Here is a 27,831-nt window from a genome sequence, read left to right on the forward strand (position 1 = left end):
AAAGCCACTCTATATAAAACATCATCTTCAGTCCTCAGATCCAAATGTCATTATTTCTTTTTCTTTTTCATGCAAAGTCTATGAGAGGTTTCCAATCTTTAATAAATGTTAACAATGTGACTAAGTCCAAGATGACAGGGTCGTCTTAGAAGAGAGATTCTTCATTTTTTGACAAACAGGAAATAATGTCTCTTCTAAGTCAGTTACCTGCAACAATATGTGAAAACACTGCATAAAACAAAGTTATTTTTCTTCAGATTGGGTGTTTTATTCGTGTGCAAATATAAGCAGACTTAAATCAATTAATTAAATACAAGTCATAGATTAACTGATTAAGATGTTTTTAATTGGATAGCTTACAATTATCAAGGATGTTTATTTGTTTGTTTCAGATTAGCATCCTGTGCAGGGGGGGGGGTTGAATTCTGCAACTGATAAACAATGCATATTAAAGGAATAGTTTGCATAATCTGTTTCGTTTCTACTAGTTATGGAAAAGGGCAAAGAGTGAAGCATGGCACCAAAGCAAATCTGTGGTCTTCCAACTTCCACCACCTCTTGGGCTGAGGCAGTTAAAGTCCAACAATATCTGAAATGCCACAGTTTCCTTATTCCTGTACTGGAAGTTCTGCCAAGGTAGTTGAGATTCCATAGCTCAATCCTATGGTATACCGTATTTTTCGCTCTATAGGACGCACTTTTTCCCCTCCAGAAATGAAGGGGAAATGTGTGTGCATCCTATGGAGCAAATGCAGGATTTCGCTGAAGCCTGGAAAGCGAGAGGGGTTGGTGCGCACCGACCGCTCTCGCTCTCCAGGCTTCAGGCAGCTGTCCGCAAGCCTTCAGAGCGCGGCGGGAGTTCCCACTGCGCTCGAAAGGCTTGCAGATAGCTGCCTGTTCTGGGGGCTGGGGTCGGGGAAAGCTCGGGCTTCCCCCGCCCCCAGCCCCGCAAGTGGCACCGAGGTTGCGTGCAATCTTGCCACCGCTCCTGGACCTGTTCTGGGGGCTGGGGAAGCTTGGGCTTCCCCTGTCCCTAGCCCCGCAAGCTCTGGGAGCGGCGGCGAGGTTGGGCGCAATCTTGCCACCGCTCCTGGACCGGGGGGGGGGATAAATTTTTTTTCTTTATTTCCCCCCCTAAAACTAGGTGTGCCCTATGGTCCAGTGCACCCTATGGAGCAAAAAATACGGTACTTATTAAGGCCATTGATTTCAATGGGTTTGTGCAGCTAAATCTTATATAAGTTTGGGCTGCCAGAAGATGTCATTTAAAATAAAACCTGAGAATTTCAGAATTCCAAAGGAAGTAGCCCAGTTATACCTTTTCCTGTAGTTGCATGGTAAAACTAGAATACTACCTTTCTACCTTGAGGGGAAGGGGCTTCTTCAAGCTCCTAAGGCACATTTTATGACAAAATATTACCAGAGGCAGTGGCTAGCTAGGGCTAAAAGGCCTAATTTGTGCTAAATATCTAGGGATGACAAGAAGGGTTCAGGACAACAATAGCTGATGGAGTTGAAGCACACCTAGTTCCACCTTTAAGGAGTGCATTTTGATCAGTCATTGATTTGGAGCATTTGCAGCATAATTAAAAGGGCACTTTGCTCAGGTACTGAAATGTACAAGAGACAAGACAAATTTATATTGACATTAGCTGTCATCTGATCAGAGTACCATGCTTAAAGCGAAGAAGTCTTTTGTGCCTCTGTGTCTAGCTTGCTGCACAGACTGAAGCTATGAACTGGTCCCACTTTTTTTGCCAGATCTCCAGGGCCTTTTTCTTTTGACCAGGTTGCATACTGCTGTAGCTGTGAAAAGAAAAGAAGTCCAGGTCAGAGGAGGAGAAACTGCTTTAAAAGCTGGATGATCAGGTCAAAAGCCAGAAAAGAAGAGGAAATAAAAACTCAGCAAATTGACTGTCTATGCTGCACTGGGTATATAAGTGCAGCCTAGGAAGAAAATCTCACTGAATTTACAGGACTTGCTGTCAGGTAAGTGTGCTTAGAATTACAGTTGTCATGGCTGTGGTCTCAAGCTCAGAGAAGGATAAGCCAATCATGGTTGGAGCTGTTTTACCACTTACCAGGTCCATGTTTGATAGACCTCTCACCTAACCATCATATAAACTTATTTACCAATGTGGGCAAGTAGTACAGAGCACAACAGCAGTAAGGGTAATAAGTGGAGTATTCTGTGGTGCATAGGCGTTAAGAAGCACTGCACTGATTTGCCCATTAGCTTCTAAGCCAGTTTCAATTAACTTTTGCTAACCTAAAAAGCTATAAATAAGTTGTGACCAGGGTACCTAAAAAGTCACCTAGCCCCATACAGACCTGCTAACAAGGAGGTCTTGTGGTGCTGCATTTTACAGTATGTCACCTAACAGCAACACAGAAAAGGGTCTGCTCTGTGGTGAGACCCACTCTTTAAACACTCCCCCTCCCTTGCTATATGGGAGGCACCCACAGCAGGGTGCTACCAAAGACTGTTAAAACCTGATTTGTTTGCTCAGGCTTTTCCTGACCTGGTTATTGGTACATTTTAAATATTTGGTGCATATTCCATACATTGTTTATTGTTTCCTGCAGTGGTTTTCCGTATGTGGAATGCTCTCCACAGTGAGGTCTGGCTGACACCCTCATTATACACCTTTAGACGCCCGGCCAAAACGTTCCTTTTCAACCAAGCCTTTGGGTGGTTGACATCCGATGCCCTTTTAAATGTGTTGTGGAGGGATTTTTGGTTAGTTGTTGTTCTTACTTTTATTATGTATTTTGTGGTTTTTATATTGTAATTATATGCTGTAAACCACCCTGAGATCTACAGATGACAGACAGTATACAAATTTAATTAATTAATTAATAATAACAATACTTACTTTAGAGAGTTTAGTGCTAGTTGTTTCAAAGTCCTCAGATCAGCACTCATCCCTCCAATGCCCATGAACATCTCATAAAGGTCATATGACAGACCCTTTGCTCCAAAGATGGATGGATCATCAGAGGAAACCACGATGTGGTGACCCTCTGCCATCAGGACTGCAGCAGGATGGTTCCTGAGATCTGATACTAACATCAGGACCTTGAAGAGGTACATAACTGAGATAAGTAAATACTGCCATTTTATCCGTGTGTGTGTGTGTGTGTGTTACATATCTTTAGGCACCAAGCAAAAACATTCCTCTTCTCCCAAGTCTTTGGCTAATTAAACAATCTATTGCCTTCTAAACTGAGGAGGGGGCCTCAAAGGGCATTTTGTTGTTGTTGTTATGGTATGTATTTTTTGTTTTTATATTGTAAGCAGTTCTGTGATCTTCAGATGAAGGGTGGTATAGAAATTTAAACAACAACAAAATAACAATAAATCCTGCCTCATAGGTTGCACTCTAGAAAAGTACAACACTTCTGTGGCTCAATCCTGTGCATGCATACTTGCAAGTAAGTCCATTGAGTCCAATGGAACTTCTTCCACACAAGTGTACATAGCCTTTAATTGTATGCACTCTTAAATGAAGGAGACTGTCCCAAGTAAATAGAAGAGTTTGGACTTGATATCCCACTTTATCACTACCCTAAGGAATCTCAAAGCGGCTAACAATCTCCTTTCCCTTCCTCTCCCACAACAAACACTCTCTGAGGTGAGTGAGACTGAGAGACTTCAGAGAAGTGTGACTGGCCCAAGGTCACCAGCAGCTGCATGTGGAGGAGCAAGGAATCAAACCCAGTTCACCAGATTGCGAGTCCACCGCTTTTAACCACTACACGACACTGGCACACTGGGCAGCATCTTTCTCCAACTAAAATCAGCAGGATTTCAAACTGTTGAAGACTGTACACAGATGTCCTGACAAAGAGTCTTGTGATACCTTAAAATACTAGTACATTTTGTTACAGCATAAGCTTTTGAGGATTACAGTCTACTTCATCAAATATATGAAGTATAATTATTTACTCCTCTCCCCCAAGCTTTACAATAATGTATATACCCTGCAATTATATATCTATCTATCATGCATCATTATTATTTTTATCAGTAGCATCATCCTTGCTTAAACACTTACACATGTAAACACACCTCAGGATTAATCCTGCTATCAAAGACAGATTACAGGGCTAGGCTCCCTTCTGTGTGAACAGTACCTGGTTAGAAATAGGGCAGACTTCTATAGGAATATCCATCTTCAAAGCCAGATTCTTAGCTTCTGGGTGCTTGGTGATGGCAAATCCATGGCCAATCCTGCTGGTGTTCAACAGCAGAGCATCGAACAAATTTCTATCTACAGAGGTGCCTTCCCAGTCTGAGTGATAAAGAGAATTCTTACATCAATATAAAACCACAAAATGGTTGTCACAATGGTCCCAAATACATAGAGGGAAAACCCAGTTAAGTTGTCTTCTGAAAGAGTAATGTTATGTGAGGCCTAAAAAGGGACTGCCAGAACTTTTCTGTGGTCTAGTTTGATGTTTTTTCATTACTTGCCTTGTTGGTTTTTTGTTTTCTTTCTGCCACATCTCATTTTACCAACCATGTGAGTCAAGTTAAATCACATGCCTAAAGCGGCCAAGTGGATTCATGCCATGCATCCCAAAATCCTGCTTTTGCATCTGGCACTCTTGAGGATTTAATGCCTCCCTTGCACATCAATACCATGTTTAAAGTGGCCCACTCCACTCAAAATGGCAAACCATTCTGTGCTTGGTAAAGCAAAGTCCAGTGGTACCTTGGTTTTTGAACGTCTTGGAAGTCAAATGCTTTGGTTTTCGAATGCCGAAAACCCGGAAGTAACTGCTTCGGTTTTTGAACACTTTTCGGAAGTTGAACATGCCACACGGTTTCCGTATTGAGCTTTTAATGCAAATTAGCCACTCAGATTTCATCCAATACCTAGGATCAACCAACAGCAAACCCTTAACCACCCCGATGAATGGAAAGGGTGCCTTCTTTCTGTTATCAATGTTTCAAGCCTTTATTGCCATGGTACTAGAAAAACCTTTCGATTTCCGACAATCATGTTTCACTGTAACTATATTGCAGAAAGTTGGCAAACATGACCATGTGACCCAATCCTCCTCCCCGAAAACTCCTCTGACATCTTAGTAATAGCTCAGCCGACACTACTGTCTGAGTCGGCGTTTTCTGTTTTGTTGCAGCACAGATGGAGCAGCAGATTGCCACCCTGCTAAGACTCTGTGAGCAGAGGCTCCTATGTGGCAAAGCATTCTAGGACTGCTTATGCAAAACAGTAATCCACGTGAACTCTGGCAGACGCCACAGGCTTTGGCAAAATGTTATTTGCTACTCAACATGCCTATCACGAGGGGGTTTGCCAGTACATTTCAGATGACTGGTATAAGCACAATCCTATGCATGCGTGATCAAAGATAAGTCCAGCTGAGTTCAATAGGTCTTTCTTCTATGTATGTTGTGCCTAGAATTGCAGCTGTAATATTAGATTGGTCCACTGACACACACATGCCAAGACACACACCCAAAGCAGAATACTGTTTATCTAATTTCATCAAAAAGGTCATCAGAAAGTTCTGAACATAATGATTTAAGAAAAGCCCTGCTGAATCAGACCACAGACCCAACTAGTCCCACTTCCTGTTCTCAAAGTGGCCAACTAGGTGACTATAGGAAATTCACAGACAAGGCCTGAGTATAACAACACTCTTTCCACCTGTACTTCTCCTTGCTGTGGGATTGCCATATTTTGAAAAGTACAAACCAGGACACCCTGAAAGCTGTTGAGCTATTTTTAGGATGACCATGAAATTGTTGAGCTTTCTTTTATAAAATGGCCAAACCCCCCCCCCCCGATTTTCGATTGACTTGCCTAAGATCCACCTTTTGAAAATTCCCTCAAGACATAAATTTCGCCTTTGAAATCCTGGGCATACGGCAGCCCTACCTTAAGGCTCAGTCTTGATTCTCTTAAGAACATAAGAAGACAGACCCTCCAAAGTGTCCCTATTTTCCAGGGACATCCCTGATTTAGAGAAGCCATCCCAGTTTTTTATTTGATCCTGGAATGTCCCACTTTTCCTTAAAGATAAAAGGTAAAGGTACCCCTGCCCGTACGGGCCAGTCTTGCCAGACTCTAGGGTTGTGCGCTCATCTCACTCTATAGGCCGGGAGCCAGCGCTGTCCGGAGACACTTCCGGGTCACGTGGCCAGCGTGACTAAGCGGCAGCTGGCGAGCCAGCACCAGCGCCGCACACGGAAACGCCATTTACCTTCCCGCTATAAAGCGGTACCTATTTATCTACTTGCACTTAGGGGTGCTTTAGAACTGCACTTTTCCTTAGGATGTCCCTATTTTCATTGGAGAAATTTTAGAGGGTATGGAGTTATCTGATCCCTGAGCTGTCTGAAGGTAATCCTGTATAGGGAAGGTTTTTTTTTTAATGTTTAATGTTTTATTATGTTTTTATATATGTTGGAAGCTGCCCAGAGTGTGGGGTATAAATAGTAAAATTATCATTGTGGAATGGGACATCCCTATTTTCATCGGAGAAATGCTGGAGGGTATGAGAAGGGCCCTGAAGGATCAGGACAAGGGGCCATCTAGTACAGCATCCTGTTTTTACAGTGGCCAACCAGATGTATAGGGGAAGCCAACAAACAAAACCCAGGTCGGGGGGTGGCAGCCAGGTACACCTGGCCTGGGCCTTGGAGGGCTCCCAAGGGCTGGCTGCTTTTCTGTTTTAGTTTATACCTTTATTCTAACAAGACTCCTCAGATAAGCTCTGCACAGGCCTGGCAAAACCTGAGTGCAACTGCACTCTCCCCACCTGTTATACCGAGCAATTGGCATTCAGAAGCATACTGGCTCTAACAGTGGAGGTAGAACATAGCTATCATTGGTAGTAGATAAATAGCAGCCGCCACCGCCACAGCAGCATGTAGGGTTGAATAGAAAAGCTTGGATCAGATGATCTATTTGTCTCTTGCAAGCCTATGGCCCCCTACTCATATAAGAGTCACAAACAGTAAGGCAGTGAAGGAAATTGATGCATGCATTTTGGTCGGTTACAAAATGTGTGCGCGTACACACACACACACACACACACACACACACGTGCTTTGCAGACATAGATAGGATTTGAAGGCTTTTAAAGAACTTCCTGATGGCACTACTTTGGAAGGTGATGGACTCTCCTTTGTTAAGATTTTTTTAAAGTAGAGGCTGGATGACCACCTACCATGGACATGTAGCAACAGACTTCCTGTGTTGGCAAGAGGCTGAACTTGATGGGCTTTAGGGTTCCTTCCAACTCTTATGCTTCTATATACAAATCTTTATTACAATTTGAATATCCATTCAATGTGTGTGGTGACAGTTTCAACACTGTTTTCAATAGGACTTACTCACAGATAAGTGTTTGTAGGATTTCAGTCCTCATCTTCTAGTTACCCCTTACTCTTATTTATTTCGTTTAACAAAATTTATATATGCTTACTTGACAGAAGACCTCAAATCATTAGTGGGATGTGCCCGTACTTACTTGTCTCACCAGCATGAAAGAAATATGGCAATTTATCTCCCAGAGTTTCCGGAAGGGTCAAGGCATCCTTGAGTTCCCAGAGGGCCTTTCCTCCATCTTCCCAGCCAACCTGAGAAGGAAATTGTTCTCAATAAGCATTTAATGCTTAGATCTTCTATAGATCAGGAAGAAGAACCTGCACTGAAATGTCATAACTTATGTTTTTATTTTAAAAATCATTTCAACCCGATGTTCAATTTGTGAAATAAGGTAAAAATAATCTGCAGCCATAACTTTGCGGCAACAAGCATCTTTTTTTATTTCCTTTGTTTCTTAAGTGGACAGAACTACACAAGGCACTGAAACATAGGTAAGGAGACCTGCTTACCCATGTTACACTGCACAAGTGAAACATTTCTCATTGAACTGCTCTGAACAGCCCTACCATGAAGCAGAGTGAGGTAGCTGCCTCAGGCGGCAAATTCTGAGAGGTAGAAAGTGGCTAGAAAGGTATGCCGGGTGGTCTGTCCTGCAGCCCCTAAGCTAGCTTGCTGCCGCAACATGGCTGTTGCGCCAATGAGGCAACATGAGATGGCCCACCTCAGGCAGCATGTTGCACAGGGGTGGGAAATCCCGATCTGCCCTCGGCAGCAGCTTCTAACTCAGCTTTGGGTAAACAGAAGATGTGGCTGAAAGCCATAACCAGGGAGCTGCATTGCTGTTGGTATCCTTCCACCCTGTAGAGATGCCATGCCTGTCTGCCTTAAGATCATGGCAGGGTTATAGAGCTCTGGACAAATTTCAGATCCCTTCCAGTTCTTGAATTCCATGATTCCATTTCTTACTTCACAAGGATTAGTAGGAAGTATTTCCAAGGAATGCCATACATCAAATATATTTCACCTCAGATGCTGCAGCAATTTGTCATGGCCTCAGCTATATGGTCAAAAGGTACATTACATCGCATGTAAGAGAGTTTTGATAGGATTGTAGCCCAAGGAAACCTGTGTCCACCACCATAAATATCATCTTATTGTGCCCTGCTTTCCTTCTAACACAAAAAACAAAACCAAGTAAGAAATATAGGAGATTACCAAATCAAAGCCTGCCATAGTTTCCGGGAACTCTGCTCTGAGTGCCACAGCTGCACAGACAGCTTCTTCAATTTGGGCGACATTCTCATTTCTGAAAATTAACAGGAAGAGAAGAGTACCAAGAGAGGGAGAAAAAAACTAGGTACTGTCTAAAAAGGCTATTTTCAGATTATGAATTAGCCACTGGATATTTAGATGTTTTCTGTTACATGCATTGGTGTGTACATAATTCTAGCAATGAGTCCACTCTGAAAGCACACCACATTCACCATCTTTTGTGCACAGATACAAACTTCTCCTGATCAAACTCACAGGAAATCTGTACTTCCCATTTGCTTCAGAGTTGAATTTGCACAGCACTAATTGTGTAGTCCTTGTGCCAACCACAAAGCTGACTTCTCCCATTTTCAGAGCAGCTTATTTTTAAAGAGTTTAAAATTCTCTGACCAAAATTTGCAAGTTGTTTCAGAAAGAAATAAGTACATAACATGGCCAGCTGACTTAGAGCACAAAAGAAAAGCAAAGAGCAAAGAGGATGGGGCAATCTGCATTTGAATCAGAGGTCTTACATCAGTGGTGAGGAACCTCCAGTGCCCAGGCCTCCCCATTCTGCCCGCAATGCTATTTTGGCCAAACCACGCCCACTTAGCCTAACCCTGGCATCTTATATGATGTCAGGTGTGGGGCAGGTAAAGACACAGCTGAACCAAAAGGGGATTTACAGCTGATTGGTGCCACTTCATTAGCACTGTGAAAGGTGTTTTGCAAGCTCCCTAAATTAGCTGATCTGTACAGAACCTAAATATTTCTCATTAAAACAGTTGAGTTAGGAGGATTTTTTAAAAGTGCTATTTCTGATGGACAGAGCAGAAGCTCAGTACTAGCCACTAACCATCTGAGTCAACAAAAGATGTAATACGGAGACTTTTCAATTTTTTTATTAGACTACTGTCAAATAGAGCTCTTTGCATGCCGAAAGCACACAGTTTTGTTTTTAATACAATCATAGGTATGGAAATTATGTTTTTATATTGATTAAATTAAATTCCCCTCAGAAGAACTTAAACTCTTCTGCGTGGGTAATAGTGGATGGGGAAATGAGTATATGACAATATGTTGTATATGATAGCGTAACGTTGCTGAGGCTCTCCTCCACTATTTGTTCAGCTGTCCTTACTTTCATAAGCAAGGGGAAATTTAGCTGAGAGTTTGACTACAGTGTCACCAGCAGAAAATATATCTGTAACCTGTTGATGTTCATAGAGGTCCAAAGCTAAAAGGGGTTCATTTTGAAGTTGCTGTACCTAAGCTGTGTCAGAGATTATCAAATACTAAAGGCAGCGGACAACAAGGTGTGAATGTAACTGCTTTAAAATAAGTCAAAGTATTCTTCCACAAAATGGGGCAACATCTCATCTTAGTTTGAGCCAATCCAAGTAGATTAATATCCCATGCACCCTGTGCTAACATCAAGCCTCTACCCCACTCCCCCTCATGAGCTTCCAAACACCCACCCTCCTACACACCTACCTCTGAGTCTCCAAATCCCTCCCTCTTCTCTCCCAGCCAAACTCCTATCCATCCACACAGTTGACTGTGGCTCCTATAGCAGCAATAAGTAGAATAGAGGAAATAGAATAGAGGGAGGGAAATTGCTTCCCCCTTCTGGAACATGATGTGCTGCTATGCATTAAAATCTGAGCCAGAGAATAATTATAGAATCGTAATGTTCACCTCATATTTGAAGCAAACAATACAACTCTCCAAGGTTCATGTTTCTGAGCCAGAGGATACAAGTATTGGCATCATCACAAGGCACTAATATCATAGATTTTTTCAATGAGCACAAATGAGGTGGGCTTCTTTTCATTCAATTTTCCGAATATGTTTTTGTTAATTTTTCTAAACTGAATGTATTTTTCTCATCTATAATGACCTGCAGTTTCTTTCAACAATAAAATGTGAATTAGATAAGTTCAAATATATGTGTTCTGGCAAAGTCATCTAGATATTCCTTACCTGTGTGCTGTGTATATAATCTTTGCACTAACAAAGTCTGGGTGGTCCTTTACAAACTGTTGGGTTGTGCTTTGATAAACTGCCATAGACCAGGATTTGTCATGCATGGTACCATCCAACTCATATACCTGTGGGCAGAATAAGCAAACATAAAGGTAAAGGCAAATGAGAGGGCAGTCTGTCATAAAACAAGAAAAGAACAATCGGTACCAGAACTCCTCAAGTTTTGTTCCTGACTGCAGTTTCAAGCCCAGGTTCAACCATGAGTCCAGCTTTGGACAATAAGCTAAGCCAAACCTTGCTTTAGCTCAGTACATGAATAAAAACAACTGAGGAGGAGCAAAGTGGCTGCAAACTCCCCTCAAGGAACCTGCACATTCAAGCAGAGAGTTTATCCACACTTCCCCTTGTCCCCCTGCTTTCCCCCAGGGTTTTCTGTATGTTCCGATTTAGAACTAAACAGTGGTTTTTCACTGGGAAAGGAAGGGGGGATTGCTCAGACTAGTGCCTAGAAAGTCTTTTATTTATAATTTGTATAATTTATACAAAATACAATTACATAAAATGATAGGAACGTAATGAAGTATTGTTGAAGCAGAAAAACATAGAATCATGGAACTGGAAGGGACCCCAAGGGTCATATTTCTAGTGCAACCGCCTGCAATGTAGGAAACTCTGCTAAATCATCCATGACAGATGGCCATCCAACCTTTGCTTAGAAACCAGAGTCCAGAACCTTCCAAGGGAGAACCATCTTCCATGTATTATAAAAAAGTAAACAACACTTATTTGAGCCCACTTATTTGACAAGGAGGGGGGAACCTACAGAGACAGTCCAAAAGGCGCACACAGAGTTCTGTATATAGGGGATAATTTTTTTAAAAAAGTGGTCCTCACTGACCAGGTGCAAAAAGATATTGTCAAAGGGAGGAGCCCTGGATGCCTAGATAAAACACTATAGTCCCACACACCCTTACCTGGGAGTAAGGTCCACTGAACTCAGTGTGGCTTTCTTCTGAGTAGACAGTTATTTATGCGATGCAAGTCAGCAGCACCAGATGACCCTGCTCAGCTAGGCTCTGGTGTGGATTGCATCCTGCGCCTTGCAGAGTCAGGTCCAGGCTGCCCTCTCCCACCGGCAACAAACCAGAACTGCTCCAATAAAACACATGTGGCAAAAAGGAGTGCTAGGCCCTGGTGGGCTGCCCCCTTACATGCTTGTGATTCACTAAATGGATAGGTAGCCACTCAGGATTATTTTTTTTAAAAAAAACAAACGATTTCCCCCCTTCACATCTCATTTCCCTCTGTGGCCCCCTAGCCTCGTGCCCCCCCATTTACACATTTTTTACCGGGTTCCTCTTGGAATATCCTGGGGGGCCCCAGGGGGCCATATGGCTCCCGGTTGGGAAACACTGCTCTAGACGTTGTATGACATATTGGAAATTATTCATTGGGCTGAGGAACTTCTATCTAGCCCTTAGGACTTGCCACACACCTTCTCCTATGGTCACATCCTTAGAAGAATACTTCATATCTGACATGAATGCCTTTGAACTCTGATAATACATCTTGGATGCCTGGGCAGATAACAGAGGCGGGTGTGGGAATGTGTGTAGGAACTAGCCTACTGTACAAAGGTAAAATTTACACTAGTAGTTTCAGTAACTACTTTTGCCTCTGGCCCTGCCCACCTCTGACGCCCCCAGAAGGTTACCTAGATGGGAATGCAGCCCTCTGTCTGAAAACGGTTCCCCGACCCTATTTTAAATGTTAAAGTATGATAATCTGCCCTAGATTAATATCCTTGTCTAAGTAATGTCCTGATAGTGGTCTTTAGCATTGTAATCAACTATCTATTAATATGTGCAAAATCCTATAGGTCATACTCTCAGAATTGACTATATTAATTATCAGCAGCTAATAACATAGACCAAATCCTGTGGAGTATTACTTGCCCCCTTTCCCCTAGTTACCAACCCAGTGGCAAGAGGGATGTGTGGAAGGTTGTGGGCATAAGAATAACTAGTAGCTGAATCTGTGCTGAGAGATCATATAATGAGGTTTTGGGCTACTATCTTCTATCATCTCAAAACAATTAGAATTCTACATATTCCTGAAAGATACTGGGTTTATTTAGGCATAAGAGTTAACTACTTTTTGTTTAACTGACATTAGTTTAAATTATCTCTAGACAAGGTTGGAGCAGAGCTAATGGGCAGATGTTAGTGTCATAGTTACCAGTCTGGGAAACAAGACATTTTAGGTACCCATTATAATAATATTTTTAAAGTAGTACAACAGGTTTACTCAGGTATTGGTCACCAAGTATCTCCCTGGATGGGAAGAGGAGCCCCAGGAAAGAAGGAAGGAAGGAAGGAAGGAAGGAAGGAAGGAAGGAAGAAGATTACCGGTGGCAGCATAGCCCTTATCTCAGCATATTGTACGTTATCTTCATAGAGCTCCAACAGCCCCTGGTAGAAATAGGCCTTGAACACAGGTGCATAGCTGATAAGGCCAGAAGCAGCGATGAAGGCATTTTCAAATCTCTTCCAGATGATAGTCTGAGAAGGGTAGGTCACCTCTGGAATATCTGTTACTAGAGTGAGGTTGCTCAACAAACTGGAGGTGGGTGGGGCGGAGAGGGAAAGAAAAAGAGAGAGAGTTGTAAGACTTTTGTGTCTGTGATCTCAATTGACAGAAACCTAAAACAGTTTCTACTGACTACAACCTCAAGGCTAACAGTATTCATACAAAAAAAATATTATTTACCCTAACACATGTGTGGTACAATCCTAATGGGTGTGAATTTTTTTAGAAATCAATTCCACATAATTTAATGGGGCTTATTCAAGTGTGTTTAAAATTGTAGCCTTAAGAGCATAATCCTGTGCATGTTTACTGTGTTCAGTGAAGCTTACTCCCAGGTAAAGTGCGCACAGGTTTGCAGGCTAAAGTGTTTGCTGGCAGTTTTGAATGAATATTTATTTATAGCCCACCTTCCACCAAGTGGTCTCAGAATAGCTTACAAAAATACAACAATAAAAATATGTATAATATACAATTAAAATAATAAAATAAACACCACCAAACCAGAATAACGAAACACCACCACACAACTCCAATGTGCAGTAATGCATTGCCATGTAGGATGTGTTTGATAAGCCCAGGCCAGTATGAAAGTGTGTGATGGGCTTTGGGCTCAGAATTTAGCAGACCCAAGCCCAACTGAGAAAGCGGACTTTTTTCTTTTCTTTTTGCCCGTTCAACCTCTTCAAGGAATCTCACAGTCTACTGTTTTCCTACAGCAGTGCAAACTCTCCCAAGCCCTTGTTGAGTGCACCTGCTTGATCATATGTGTGGCAAATGGAGATCTACACCATACATTTTAAGGACAGCCAATGCACATTTAAAGTACATGACTTCCCCCAGAGAATCCTGGGAATTGCAGTTAGTTAAGGATGCTGGGTATGGTACATCTGTGAGGAGGCAACTACAGTTCCTAGGATTCTTTGGGGAAAGTTATGAGTTTTTAATGTGCATGGGATGTGCTTTAAGAGTACAGTGTGGATCTGCCTACAGTGACAATAAAAATATAATACTTAGCTAGAGTCCACATGAATAATTCGCCAATGCCATACACTGTGAAGGACAGCATGAGAAGGAAAAGAACAAGTGATTAAACTTAACAGAGTGCTGTGTCTATAATAAGGCCGTGGGCCCAACTTTAGAGAGGACAGTCTTCTATTTTGAAAGGCTGTCCTTTATTTGAAAATGTCTTCTATTTAAGGGTTGCCTAGTCCTGTTGTGGGGCATATATTGTCTATCATACATGGACACATCTATTAAGTGCATCCCAGCCTAATAATTCCAGTTTTCCTGCTAACTGATTCTTGTTAATTATTACAGAAACGAGTTTGAACACTTCCCTATTTATACCAAACACTCAGAAAATATTTTTAACAACCTAATATAGATCCTGTTTTGTATCTAATGATTTCTGTGTTCACTGAACATTGCTGTTGTTGCTTGAGAGGGACTATAAAACAAGCGTTTTCTCATTTGCGGCTTTTTCTCTGCCTAGTTCAGAGTAAGAACAACATGCCTGTCAGCTGTGGCTTGGCATATATCACACACCCATGTGAATAATATGCAAATATGCTCATTGTATGCCACAAAATATGCAAATTATGTCTGAGAGACACTGGCTCGTGCTGTTTCTCCATCAGGACCCTTAATAATGAACAAGTTGCTTGCTTCTGGCCTAGGCTTCCCTCATTCCTTTGCTATGACAACAGTGGCCACTTCCAAAGAGCAGTTTATGTTTGGTGCTTTGCCTAATCTCAGCCTAAGGAATTAAAAGTACACATCATCACACATGTGAGATCTGGATTGAATTCATACTTATTATCTTTGTCTAAAAATCTTTATCGTTCATCAGGAAAATTGTGTTCCTACAGCTTGCAAGTGGCTGAGTTGCCAATTGCCATAAAACAAAGTAGCATTGGGCCTGGTCAGCAGATGGGATGGGAGATCACAAAATGGAGTCTGCTTGCCACACATTTAATATGCCAGCTGCTGTTATCCTACCTAAGGAGTTCCTTCCTGTGCTGGGCTGCAGCTATTTTTCACTCCATTTGGTAGTTTATTACTTTTATTAAACACATTTTTCGGGGGGGGTGTCTTATGTATAAACAAAGAAATCCAGTAGGCCTACCTCATCCAGGGTGATTTCCCCCCCCCAAAAAAAATAACAACTGCCCACCAGTTGAGGAATTCAGAGTTAAGTTTCCACAGCAACATTAACTCTGCCCTTTTCTGCATGACAATGGGGGTCTTTCGTTACATTATCACACAAAAGATCGGGCAAGGCAAGAAAGTACTCTGTAAACAATGCCACATAATGGAAAGGAAATGGACCATAGCTAGAGAAGGGGACACAGAGCAGCATTTTCAACTAGTTTATATATCTGGCAGCAACAGGCATTTCAGGCCTATTCAGAGGAGAACTGCTTATGTGGTGACATAGCAACCAGGTGACCCTCAAAACCAGGAATCAATGAAGTGCCAGAGGCATCTTTTGCAAACTTATCTGAAGTGCAAGAGCCAAATAATGGGAATTTTAAAAGACAGAATCTCCTCAAGCTCAGGGGACAGAGCAAGGTAGGGGGAGGGGAGGATGAGAAAGATCTCATGGTAAATTGGGAGGCAGGAAGATACTATGTAATGTCTTTTTCACAAGCCTTGGGCAGCATGGTCCTCTGTGGGGCAGAGAGGGCAGAAGTTTGATCCTATGCATGTTTACTCAGATCTCGCCATAATCAACAGGACTTACTCCCTGATAAGTGAGCATAAAACTTCAGCTTTACTATAGCACCAATATGTGTTAAGTATACACTCACTGTTAGCTTTTGAGTTAACTTCTAAAGTCTGCAGTGTTCTGGCACTAAAGTTTTTGTAACTCAAGCTGCCCTGGTTTTCTCCTCCTTCACCATATACAGCAAACATGAGGAAAGTAAGAGTACATTTGAGATAAAAAATAAAACAAGCCCCCAACCCCATTTGAATTAATTGGCTGCTGCTGCTTTGTAAGTAAGAGGATGCAAAGCAGTTGCTATGGCTAGCACATTCCAGAGAGAGGCGCTATTTTCCTGCCTCCAACCTTCATCTCCTGTAAGCAGAATGCAAAATGTATGTAAAATATGATTTAAACATGGCTGTCTGCCAGGTCTTGGAACGATTTCAGATTAATTAATTCACTGAATTAATTCAAAAATCTTTCAGGTACACCTATACTTTATGGTAGAACTCTTTATTGGGGATTCTACTTTCAACCTCCCTCCATCAGGAGAGCGGTTCATTTATTCCTGCTCTCTGTTCCCTGTTAATTAACTAGTTCTTGATCTACAAGAAGAACTCATCTCTTATTCTATGACTGCTAAACTTACTCAGGAGTCTTTGATGATGTACTTTGTTAAAAGGTCAGGTACACAATGTCATCTAGGTAATCACTATTTATATGCTTGTTGATACTCTCATGAGACAGGAGTTGTTCTTTCATATGCTTGGTTGCTTTATCTTTAACAAGAGTATCCCGGGGACAGAAGTTGAGCCAACAGGCCTGTAATTTTCAGGATCCCCTTTTAAAAAAATGGTGTCATATTGGCTTCTTTACAGTCCTCAGATACAGAGGCTTATTTTAGGGGCAAGTTGCATATTTCTGTTAGAAGACCAGCAACTTCACATCTGAGTTCTTTGAGAGCCCTTGAGTGGGTGCTATCTGGACTCAACAATTTGTTGTTGTTTATTTGTCTGTTAGGCCTGGAACTTGGTCTCTCACCACCACTATTTGCCTCAGTTCCTCAGACTCCTTCCTGTGAAAGTTAGTTCAGGTGCAGGTAACTGCCCTGTATCTTCTGCTGTGAAGATAGATGCAGAAAAGTTGTTACTTCTCTGCAGTCTCATTATCCTCCTATAGCACACCTTTTACTCCCTTGTCATCCAAGAGTCCAATTGGTATAAAGAAGGCCTTGCATTAACAGAGCAAAGTGGATATTCAGATGGAATAAAATTGTAGCATGTACAGTATAAAGTATTTAAATAGCAACCAACTCTTGCTCCAGTTGAATAGGCAGAATAACAGTGGATTTCATTTGTGACTAATCACAAGCTTTCACCTACCTCTTATCAAATCCAGTTATATCCTTCAGGTTATTACGGTAGGTCTCTAACAGCACCCACTCAGAGCAATCAGGAGGCAGATCCTTGGGAGGAAGAGGACTGGAGAACTTGAAGCGGACATCCCATAAAGGGGTGAAGCAGATGTAACAGTTTGGCAGGTAGCTGGCATTGTACACTAGCCAGTCAACACTCAATATAGCATAGTCATGCAAGTGTAAAACACCACCTGTGGAAATGGAGGAGACAAGTGTAACAAAACAAGACAGTGCTTGAATAGTACTTGTGAAGGGAGAGGGGAACGGTTAATCATTAATATTATCTACACATAGTAAATTCCGGCACTCTGCTAGGATGGCTACACAAGCTCAAACTCAAAAATGCAGTTATTTGCAAAGCCTAAATCAGACAGGTCAGGAGGCCGTTTCCTGTCTAACCAGCTATCTGAAACTGCTGATGCTAGCTACAGGTCAGAAGGTCGTTTCCTGCCTAGCCAAAAACTGCTGTCAACTAAAAACCACTAGCAAGATGTTTCCTGCTTTGCTTCTGCTTTAAGTAATGCAAGATAAGAAGAGATACGAAGGGAATGCTTAGCTAGCAAAAGAAAGACACGTGTACAAGAAGGTGGGAGGGGGTGCTTACTGAGCAGAGAAAATGCTTAACCAGCAGAGGAAGTGCTTAGCTAGCAGCCTTAGCCAGCAAATATTGATATGCCCTAAAAGGGAATGAGTTGAAAACTTGCCAAGCTGATTGGGGAAGTTTCGGGGGGAGGTATGGGAGGAGGGTGAATGCTTTCAGGTATAAAAATGCTTGCTGAACATGGTAACAACACAGTCAGATTTCAGAAACTATATTCTGCTGACTGTCTCTGTGCACAGATTTGCAATAAAACTCTTTTCTCCAAAGAAGAAACTTTCCTGGAATTTTTTATTCTCTTCTCGGTCCTGGGGACGCGGGTAAGCAATTCTCTGGCAAAGTAAAGGGCCTAAGCCTACACTTGGAAAAACTGAAGTTATCTATATTGTCATGGTATTAGTGATGATGTGACTGTGATGGGATAAGCCAGGTCAACAATACATTTTCCTGCCTGAGACAAGACAAGAATATCCCCCAATCCCATTCCACATACAGGAAGCACATTTACTGACATGAATCTTACTTCAACACTGGTGAATGGACTGCATCCTCCAGCACAAGTAACCATCGAAATAAAAAGTTTTGCAGAGTGCTGGAAAGAATTTCAAACAGTCAAAAATGACAAAAGAAGATGATCCAGTTCAGTCTCACAGGCAATACCAACATTTGAGTGAAGCTGATGGGCTTTGGCAAAAGCTCAGCCCATGCTGATGCTTGAATAGAAATTGACTGGTAGCCCTTGGGAATATTGTACTGCTACACAGGTAGGTGTGTGTGTGTGTGTGTGTGTAAATAATTTTGGCCATATTAAAAAAAGGAAAATATTAAATAATTATATTAAAATGGTAAAAAACAAGGCAAAGTATTAATAATTTTAAAATTACGGTAATACTTTACATTGTTTTTAACTGTATATGTAATAGTATACTTTTATTGTGTTTTATGTGCTTTGTTTTCTTCTTATCTTCTCTCCTGGTCATTGACTATATATATATATATATATATATATATATATATATATGCTACACAGATGGATTGTGCTCCAAATGGACTCATAGGCCACAGGAAGCGGCTGTAGCTCAGTGGTAGAGCTGATGCTTTATATGCAGAAGGTCCTAGGTTCAATCCCCAGCATCTCCAGGTAAGGCTTGGAAGAGATTTCTACTTGAAACATTGCTGTGGCAATGTTCTTGTAAGTAAATTGCTCACCTAAACTATGGTTGGAGATGAACTTTGTTTTTATGCAGCATTCACACAGACTATGTGCCCCAATATCCATTAAAGATTTTAATAGGTCTGAAGCTCCAATATAAGAGAAATAGAAAGCTATCATTTGCATATTTTCCAATACAGTGGTACCTCGGGTTAAGTACTTAATTCGTTCCAGAGGTCCCTACTTAACCTGAAACTGTTCTTAACCTGAAGCACCACTTTAGCTAATGGGGCCTCCTGCTGCCGCCGTGCCGCCAGAGCCCGATTTCTGTTCTTATCCTGAAGCAAAGTTCTTAACCTGAAGCACTATTTCTGGGTTAGCGGAGTATGTAACCTGAAGTGTATGTAACCTGAAGCATATGTAACCCGAGGTACCACTGTACCCTACTTTAAAAGACTTGAAAAATGATTCCACAGCACTAACATGAGAAGTAAGCTTCCGCCTGCTGTCTTTTAAGGAGCAAGCATATCTCTGTGCTTGACAATGTATGATGTCAGGCGACCGACTAGTGGGTGTGGTTTGCCCAACATGGTCTCACAGGCCAAATCAGAGACCTGACAGGCGTAATAAGACCTAACAGCCACAGGTTCCCCACTCCTGTTATACAGAATCTTCCAGTATAATCACATGAGCCTCTGTAAAAGTTCACTTAATACAACACCCGGAGAGATGCCATAAGAATGCAAGTTGGAATTACTACCTTTGGGCATCTTTTGTAAGATGCTGAAAACATTACTTTGATCAATGAGGTGTTTGGCTTTGAAGAAATGCATGCTGGGTGGAAACAGTCCTGTTTTCATAGCTTCAGCTACTTCCTTCTCTTTGAGATGCATGAGCTTCTTATTGGCATCTTCTTCAAGTTCTGTTAGCACAAGGTTTCCACCTACACGACTGGCATTCTCCTTTTCAATTAGTAAGTCCCGCTCATTCCATAATGGCATGGATACACAAAGAGAAACCCAACTGAAAACGATGATCACTGGCCATTTAGTTCTCTGAGCTACTTGAGACATCACTTGAGGGATGCACCTAGAAAACACAGATGCAAAAATAAATGATAAAAATTAAACACACTATAGGTGCAAAATAGGGCCAATGAGAGGTATTGCCTGAGAAGAGTTCAAGGGACCACACAGAGAGGCCAGGAAGGCCATATTTGGAACCCTGCCTCACGTTCACCAAACCTGCCTTTAAGCGGTGCATTGATTACAATACACACAATGCCATGGGTAACAAATCTGGATTTAATACTCAGTATTTAGGTAATTAGAAGATATATATCCCATTTTTTAGAGTAAACTCTTTCAAGGCAGTTTGTGCCGGAAGTGGCTTAGTCATGCTGCCCACATGACCCAGAAAGCTGTCTGTGGACAAATGCTGGCTCCCTTGGCCTGAAAGCGAAATGAGCGCTGCAACCCCATAGTTGCCTTTGACCGGTCTTAACTGTTCAGGGGTCCTTTACCTTTTACAATAAAATACAGAAATGCAATAAAAATTTAAAAGCAATGAATACAAAAGATACAATGAAAATAAAATACTGGAAAGTCAGCAACTAATAAAACAGGCAGCCCACCAAACATTGCTAAAATGTAATCAAAACCAATAGCAAGAGCAAGGTAACAATAATGAATTAAAAAAACATCAAGGGAAAGTTGGCAAAAAGGATGTATCTTCAATATCTTTCTGAAAGCCCTGTAGGGTTGTGGTCTGGCAGAGTAGTGTTAACCACATGTGAGAGGGCTTGGGATTTAAGTACATTTCCCCCTCATCGTCTATTGTGTCCTCACATATACTTCAATATTTGGGCTCCTTCTTAATGTATCTCATGGCTACTACTTATTGCAACAACATTCTGCTATCCTCTGCCCACCCTACAGTCTAGAGAGCAGCAACCTGATCTTGTGGCAAAGAGCCTTGGGAAAACTGACTCAGTCAGGAGCAAGCACACTGCATTTATAGAAAACTCACTCTGCTTGTAGTGAAAGATTACATGATAGCCTCACACAAAAACACACCTGCAATTCACTTACTGTTGACTTTTCCTTGCATATAGCATGCAAAAGGCTTTCACAAGCAGAAAGTCAGAGCCCAGTCAGCAAATAGAAAAGCAGGTTGGTGCTACAAAACTGTTCTAATACGGGACAAATGAAACAGAACCTATTCTAATTCCACTGTAAATAGTTAATTGTCCCTGTATTTAAGACACACACCACTGCTCAAGCAAGGGAAGACAGTGTACACACCATATATTTAAAGCACACTCTCCAAAGTATCATGGGAACTACAATTTCCAGCGCCCTTAACAAACTGCAGTTCCTAGATTTCGAGGGGGGGCATGTTTTAAAGGTGTGGTGTTTATGAAGAGTTAGGGCAAAGAGGAACTACTGTTTACATATACGCTTATGTAAGAGTCCTATTAAATGCAGTGAGACTTACTTACATGTACAAAATTAGGATGTATGGAAACATCACTTCAAACAGTCATGGCTGCACCCAAAGAATCCTAGGAACTGCAATTTATTAAAGATGCTGAGAGTTCTTAGGAGTCCCCGGTTCCCGTCGCAGAGCTACAATTATCACAGCTCCCAAGGAAGAGAGATTGATTGCTAAACTACTCTTCAAACTGTAGCTTTGTGAGGGGAAATAAGTGTTTCCTAACAGCTCTCAGTTCCTTTAACAAAGTACATTTCCCAAGATTCTTTAGGGGAAGCTATGACTGTTTAAAGTGGCATAATTCTGCTTTAAATGTGTAGTGGGGACGGGGCCTTAGTGCTATGGGCACATCAGTCCCAATCCAGTGCAGGAAGAAATGCCTTGCTAGTCTCTGGCACTTTTCTGTCTTAAAAAAGGGAAACATGGGTGCACCCTCACTCTCCTAGGAATCGAGAGAGAGTAAAAGTGGGGTAGAAAAATAAAGGATTAATAAACAAAGGATATTTTATATTTTGGTTTATGCTGCTGTTGCTTTTATTTTGTAAGGATTTCATGGAATCCCTCAATGTGTCTGGCTGTTAACCAGAGGTTTGGTGATTGAACCTACCTAGGGGGATGCTTGTTGGCAGGATTCCTGCATTGCATGGGGCTGGACTAAATGACCCTTGGAGTCCCTTCCCACTCTACATTTCTATGATTCTATGTTTTGTCTAAAGAAGTAAACAAGGTGCAAACAGAGGGCAGAGTTATGTCAGTCACCATCACCAATGATGTTATGGGCACTAGCCAATAGGCATCCATAATGGCACTTACACAACCAGAGTCCAAACTGCACAGACTATTGCATCATATATATGAGCCATGGGCCGTCAGAGTAGTTTACACCACTTAAATTTTGTTTGTTAAAACAAGTCATTATATAAAATGATCTCCATGTACTTGAACTTTCAGAAGTTGTGATTTCCCATAAGTGTTCTGAGCAGGCTATAGTAAAGGCCTGCCATGAACATTATATTCTGACTTGTTAATCACTATCACAGTCTGCCTATTTTACACTGATTTGTAATACACTCCTAAAGAAGTTCCAGGAAGAATAAACAATACAAATATATGATTGCGGTTGGAGCCTGGACAAACCAGGCAGGAATTCTTAAACTAATATAGTAAATATTTTTATGGATTTACTCATCCAGAGGTTCTAATCGCTAAATTAAAAAAACCCCAAATCCCTGCAATTAATAATCCTTCAACTAGGTTCTATCAGATGCTCCTAGAAATATGTTTCCTGTAGCATGTTCCCATTTATGGAATGGAACTTCATCTGCAGGTAGACAAAACCTGGGACATTCCATCTCAGGATGCATTTCCAGGGGCTTATTTGTGCTAAACAGGGTTGATAATGAGCACTTTAGGCATATCATTTATTGCTTGAGAACAACAGTCAGGACTAGATCAGCCCCCGCTCCCTTTCTTATTCTAAGCTGTGCTTTATTTTGCTAAGCTTCTCTGCTGCTGACACAGGAATCTCACCCACCCAGAATAAGCTAACAAAGAGCAAAAAAAGTCCTTTTGAAGTTGGCAAGGCTAGGCTGGGCAGGGTTGCAGCATTGTTGCTATAGACAAGACCTCTGAAGATCCCTGTTCTATATGACAACAGAAGCCATTTTTTGCCTCCTTCCACTCTGACCCCGCTCAGAGGATCTTAACAATTGCTACCTGCTGGCATGCAACACAAGAGGGCCAAGGGAGCTTGACACAAAGACCTCTTTCACATGATGAGCTTGCCCTAGAGCAGCCAGGCCTGGAGGAGGCTGAGTGAATAGTGCCCCCCCCTTTCCAATCTTCCTGCCTTGCATTTCAATCAAAGTCAACACAATCAGTTGGAAATCTTCCATACCCTGCAGCTTCTACTCTGTATCCTCCATCCTCCTACCTGCCATCACCTGGTTACCAGTTTGGCATTAAGGGAAGCATGTGTTCTCATAAATACTAGTGAAAGCCAAAGGGCCTGGGGGATACCAAACTAGTAACAGAAGATAGGTAGAGGGGTCAACATGCAGCACCTTTGAGCTAGGCAAATTAGCATATAACAAGGGTGGGGGAACTGGATCACTAGATGTTGCCAGACTAGAAGGCTGGTGGGAGTCAAACATCTGATGGCCCATGGGTTCCCCACATCTGGTAAGGAAAGGAAAGGAAATGTAAGCTATAGCCTCACTGGGTATATCTACAGAGCCTAGGGCTTGCCGATCAGAAGGTCGACGGGGCGAGCTCCCGTTGCTTGGTCCCTGCTCTGTCAACTTAGCAGTTTGAAAGCACATCAAAGTGCGGGAAGGTAAACGGCATTTCCGTGCACTGCTCTGGTTCGCCAGAAGTGGCTTAGTCATGCTGGCCACATGACCCAGAAGCTGTACGCCAGCTCCCTCGGCCAATAAAGCAAGATGAGCGCCGCAACCCCAGAGTCATCCATGACTGGACCTAATGGTCAGGGGTCCCTTTACCTTTACCTTCACACAGGTATGAGGAACTTCCCAACTTCTATCAGTCCCAGCCACCATGGCCAATGATCAGGGATGATGGGAGTTAGACTCCAACATCAGAAGGGCCACAGGTGATCCCCAACTCTGCACAGGAGACATAAACTGGTTTAACAGCCATTCGCTGTCCCTGGGAACCCTAGGAGCTGTAGTTCTGAGATGCAAGCCAGTTCTAGAAGAGAACACTTTAGAACACATTCAGCAATTACCATGATCTCCTGATGAAATCCATGACTGTAAAATGGGTATAAGTGAAAACAGGTCCTTAGACCTGGGGGTGGGAAAGGTAGAGCAGATTAGTTGCATCCCACAATTGCTTCCTGCTCGTCTTCTGGAAACGGTAGAGCACTCCAAAAGTCAAGTTCAGGTTCATAAGTTTATTGTTCTAGCCAAAGCCATGACTAACTTGTTGCAATAGCATTTATAAGATAATAAAGAAAATAGATTCCTAATATAAGCCTACATCCATGATGTAAGAGAGAAAAGATGACAGAGACACCAACAAGCTTAAATATAGCTTGATGTTTGTAAGCCATATTGGGGAAAGTAATTTTGAAAGCCTGAAAAGGGCTATTATAGCTTATCCTAGGCACCTGAGGAACTTTATAGATGAGCAGGGATTTTTAATGCAGGTGCACAGAATGAGGAAGTAGTTTTGTGATACCTGTTTGTTCCTTGTTCATAATGATGTCATATTTCTGATCAATCATTTAAAAAAGCACATGAGGTGTTTTCAAAAAATACACTCAGTGCTCTTAAATGTTTCTAGGTTGTTGGGTTGGTTTTTCATTAGTTTTTTTTTCTATTTAACACTGAATGTATTCAAGCAATTTGGACCTTGCTGAATTGGCTACTCTGCCTGACAGGAAACTCTGCTTCCAAAAAGTTAAGTGCAGGCTGTTCCTCAAAAGCTTTAAGCACAGGCAGTTCAACTCTGCTGAGATGTTTTGATTTAGGACCTGAAACGTACAAAGCACGCACTCTACTAATAAAAAGATAGAGAAGCTCAGTGGCGTAGCTGCAAAAGCAACAATTTCGTTCAATCTCCAGGAAGGGCTGGGAGAAGACGCCTGTGCGAGACTCTGGAAAACCTCTTTGTGGACAATGCTGAGTTAGCTGGATCAATGATCTGATTCTGTATAAGGTAGCTTCATATGTTCCTTGCTGGCTGGTACCTAGCAAGTTATATGTTAGGTTCTTAAATAAAACCAGCAATGTCCCACTCTCCCAGAACCAGAACTACTCACTGTAGTTGCCCTATTTCCAAAAGTGAAAATCCGGATACAAAATTTTGCACAAAGTTGTTGAGCTTTTTTTTGCCAAGATCTGCAAGGATTGCATGCCCTTGTTGCTTGTTGCTCTGATAATTATAGGAAAGCTGCAGATTGCACAGTACAGATCTATTTTGATCACTTCTGGCTTGTGAGCACATTATAGCCACTGTGTGCTCTGCCACTGCTCTGAGCCCCTCATTGTTTCACTTGGTGATTCCTGCCCCCCATAAGGTTTTTGCACACACAAGCCAGAAAGCATCCCGGAAAGTGGGTCTGTTTCTAGATACGGATAGAGCTTAAAGTTAGCGACCTTCCAGACAACTGGCTTGTTGTAAAGAAAAATGGTGCAGACTGTTGCATGTACAGTGGTACCTCAAGTTAAGAACTTAATTCGTTCTGGAGGTCCGTTCTTAACCTGAAACTGTTCTTAACCTGAGGTACCACTTTAGCTAATGGGGCTTCCTGCTGCCGCTGCGCCGCCACGCGATTTCTGTTCTCATCCTGAAGCAAAGTTCTTAACCTGAGATACTATTTCTGGGTTAGTGGAGTCTGTAACCTGAAGCATCTGTAACCCGAGGTACCACTGTATTCCATTATGGTAGTTTTTGTGGCAGAGAAACCACATTTCCTGCAGCGTTTTATTGCTGAGGTCCCCTCCCCTCACATCACCCTTTGCTTGCACTTGCATTAGCTATATATGAGTGCTGCATGGACTGACTATGTGAGTGCCTGGCATACTACTGGAGATGAGGGGCATAATTTCTTTCCCCATGCTCTGCATCCCATTATGTATAATTTAAAAATGTTTGCCTTGATTCTCAGAAAGAAAGAGAGAGAGAGAGAGAGAGAGAGAGAGAGAGAGAGAGAGAGAGAATTACTAGGGCCTGTGCCCAACTGCTCACCAACCTCTCCCCCCCATTACAGCTCACCCAGCTTCCCTCAACCCCCTTAACGCTTGCCCAAACCACGAACAACATCCAGTCCTCTGTCAGCTCCCTGAGGCTGTCAGCGCTTCCCACCCCCTCCAGTTGGAGGTACCATTAGACAAGCATTTATGTAAGTGCCTACTATGTTCTCAGTGGCTGCCTGAAAACAGTTCTCAGTCAATAACAATTAAGGTGTAAGAATCTCCTCTCACATCAGAAACTCTGTGATCACCCTGTGATCTATTAGTTTAACCACCCCCCTTCTGCCCCTGCTGTAGAACCTGAAACCTCCTGCCTGCCAGTTAAAGGTAAAGGTAAAGGTACCCCTGCCCGTACGGGCCAGTCTTGACAGACTCTGGGGTTGTGCGCCCATCTCACTCAAGAGGCCGGGGGCAGCGCTGTCCGCAGACACTTCCGGGTCACGTGGCCAGCATGACAAGCTGCATCTGGCGAGCCAGCGCAGCACACAGAACGCCGTTTACCTTCCCGTTGGTAAGCGGTCCCTATTTATCTACTTGCACCCGGGGGTGCTTTCGAACTGCTAGGTTGGCAGGCGCTGGGACTGAGCAGCGGGAGCGCACCCCGCCGCGGGGATTCGAACCGCCGACCTTTCGATCGGCAAGCCCTAGGCGCTGAGGCTTTTACCCACAGCGCCACCCGCTGTGCCAGTTAGGTAGGTATAAACCTCTTCCGCTGAAACAACATGAGAATGAAAACAAAATAAAAACTGACTGATATTGATGCATTTGCATTAACCTTGTCTAAAGCCATTTGAGCAAATTAAGCCTCATCTTAGTATTTCCCTTTCTGTGTTTATTATTTCAGCTTGCACATCAAACTAATCATTACTGATAATAATAATAATTATTATTATAATTATAATAATAAATATACAAAAACACCTACAACAGTTCCTGGCTCTGGGTAAAGTAGAAATATTTAGTCTTGGAAAGATAACCTGCGGTTGGCAAAACTCAGGCCAATAATAAAGCTCCTTCCAGCCTGAACCAGGCTCCCTAGCCTGCTAGCAAGTCCCCGAAGGGTTTTGCCAAGGCACTTAGAAGACAGGCACATCACAAGGCTTACTATCATGAGCAGTGGCAGGGGCACAGCTGCCCCATCCTAGGGGATGCTGCCTGCACATTAGCATGTGCAGCGACTAATGTCTTAGAGACCATTGCCAAAGCTCCTGCTGGCACACAGCAGGGCACTTGCATGAGTATATATATCAGCAAACATTGTGTGGCTCCATTAAAGCACTTCAGAAACCCTGTAGGATAATATACTGCTCTAACACATGCCGAGGGCATTCCCAGGGCCCTTGCAGAGACTAAGTCAGCCACACACACCCCAGGGCTCTGTCGAGGCCTCTGCTCCAAGCAAATTACTCTCTGGGTGCTGTTCATAGTATGGTTACAAACCTTTAAGGTAGAGTGTGAGGGAGACCTTTTATTTCCTTCCTCCTCTCAGCTGCTTTTGTCTGTCTCTGTCAGGCCATGCACAACAGCTGAGCAGATAAACAACTTGCCACCTGCT

The 27,831-nt window shown here is 42.5% G+C and overlaps 1 protein-coding gene across 1 annotated transcript; it reads right to left on the reverse strand.

Annotated features, from left to right (window-relative positions):
• Nucleotides 1-1,265: 1,265 nt before the first annotated feature.
• ADA2 (adenosine deaminase 2) lies at nt 1,266-27,831 on the reverse strand. The gene is made up of 10 exons (XM_053406205.1): nt 27,717-27,831; nt 19,826-20,154; nt 17,280-17,505; nt 13,010-13,220; nt 10,599-10,726; nt 8,580-8,670; nt 7,507-7,615; nt 4,138-4,295; nt 2,877-3,079; nt 1,266-1,806 (listed from the first exon to the last, which is right to left on the reverse strand). The coding sequence occupies exons 2-10, from the start codon at nt 20,136-20,138 to the stop codon at nt 1,710-1,712; spliced, it is 1,536 nt and encodes a 511-aa protein (XP_053262180.1). The 5' UTR covers nt 20,139-20,154; nt 27,717-27,831; the 3' UTR covers nt 1,266-1,709.

The sequence above is a fragment of the Podarcis raffonei genome, chromosome 10 (assembly GCF_027172205.1).
Source record: "Podarcis raffonei isolate rPodRaf1 chromosome 10, rPodRaf1.pri, whole genome shotgun sequence".
In the NCBI taxonomy this organism is placed as follows: Eukaryota; Metazoa; Chordata; class Lepidosauria; order Squamata; family Lacertidae; genus Podarcis; species Podarcis raffonei.

Coding starts and splice junctions, on each gene's coding strand:
- ADA2 (XM_053406205.1), bottom strand. CDS start 20,138: ATGTCTCAAGTAGCTCAGAGAACTAAATGGCCAGTGATCATCGTTTTC. Junction 17,506..19,825: donor CTTACAAAAGATGCCCAAAG/GTAGTAATTCCA, acceptor CCATTTCCACAG/GTGGTGTTTTACACTTGCAT. Junction 4,296..7,506: donor CTTTCATGCTGGTGAGACAA/GTAAGTACGGGC, acceptor TTTATCACTCAG/ACTGGGAAGGCACCTCTGTA.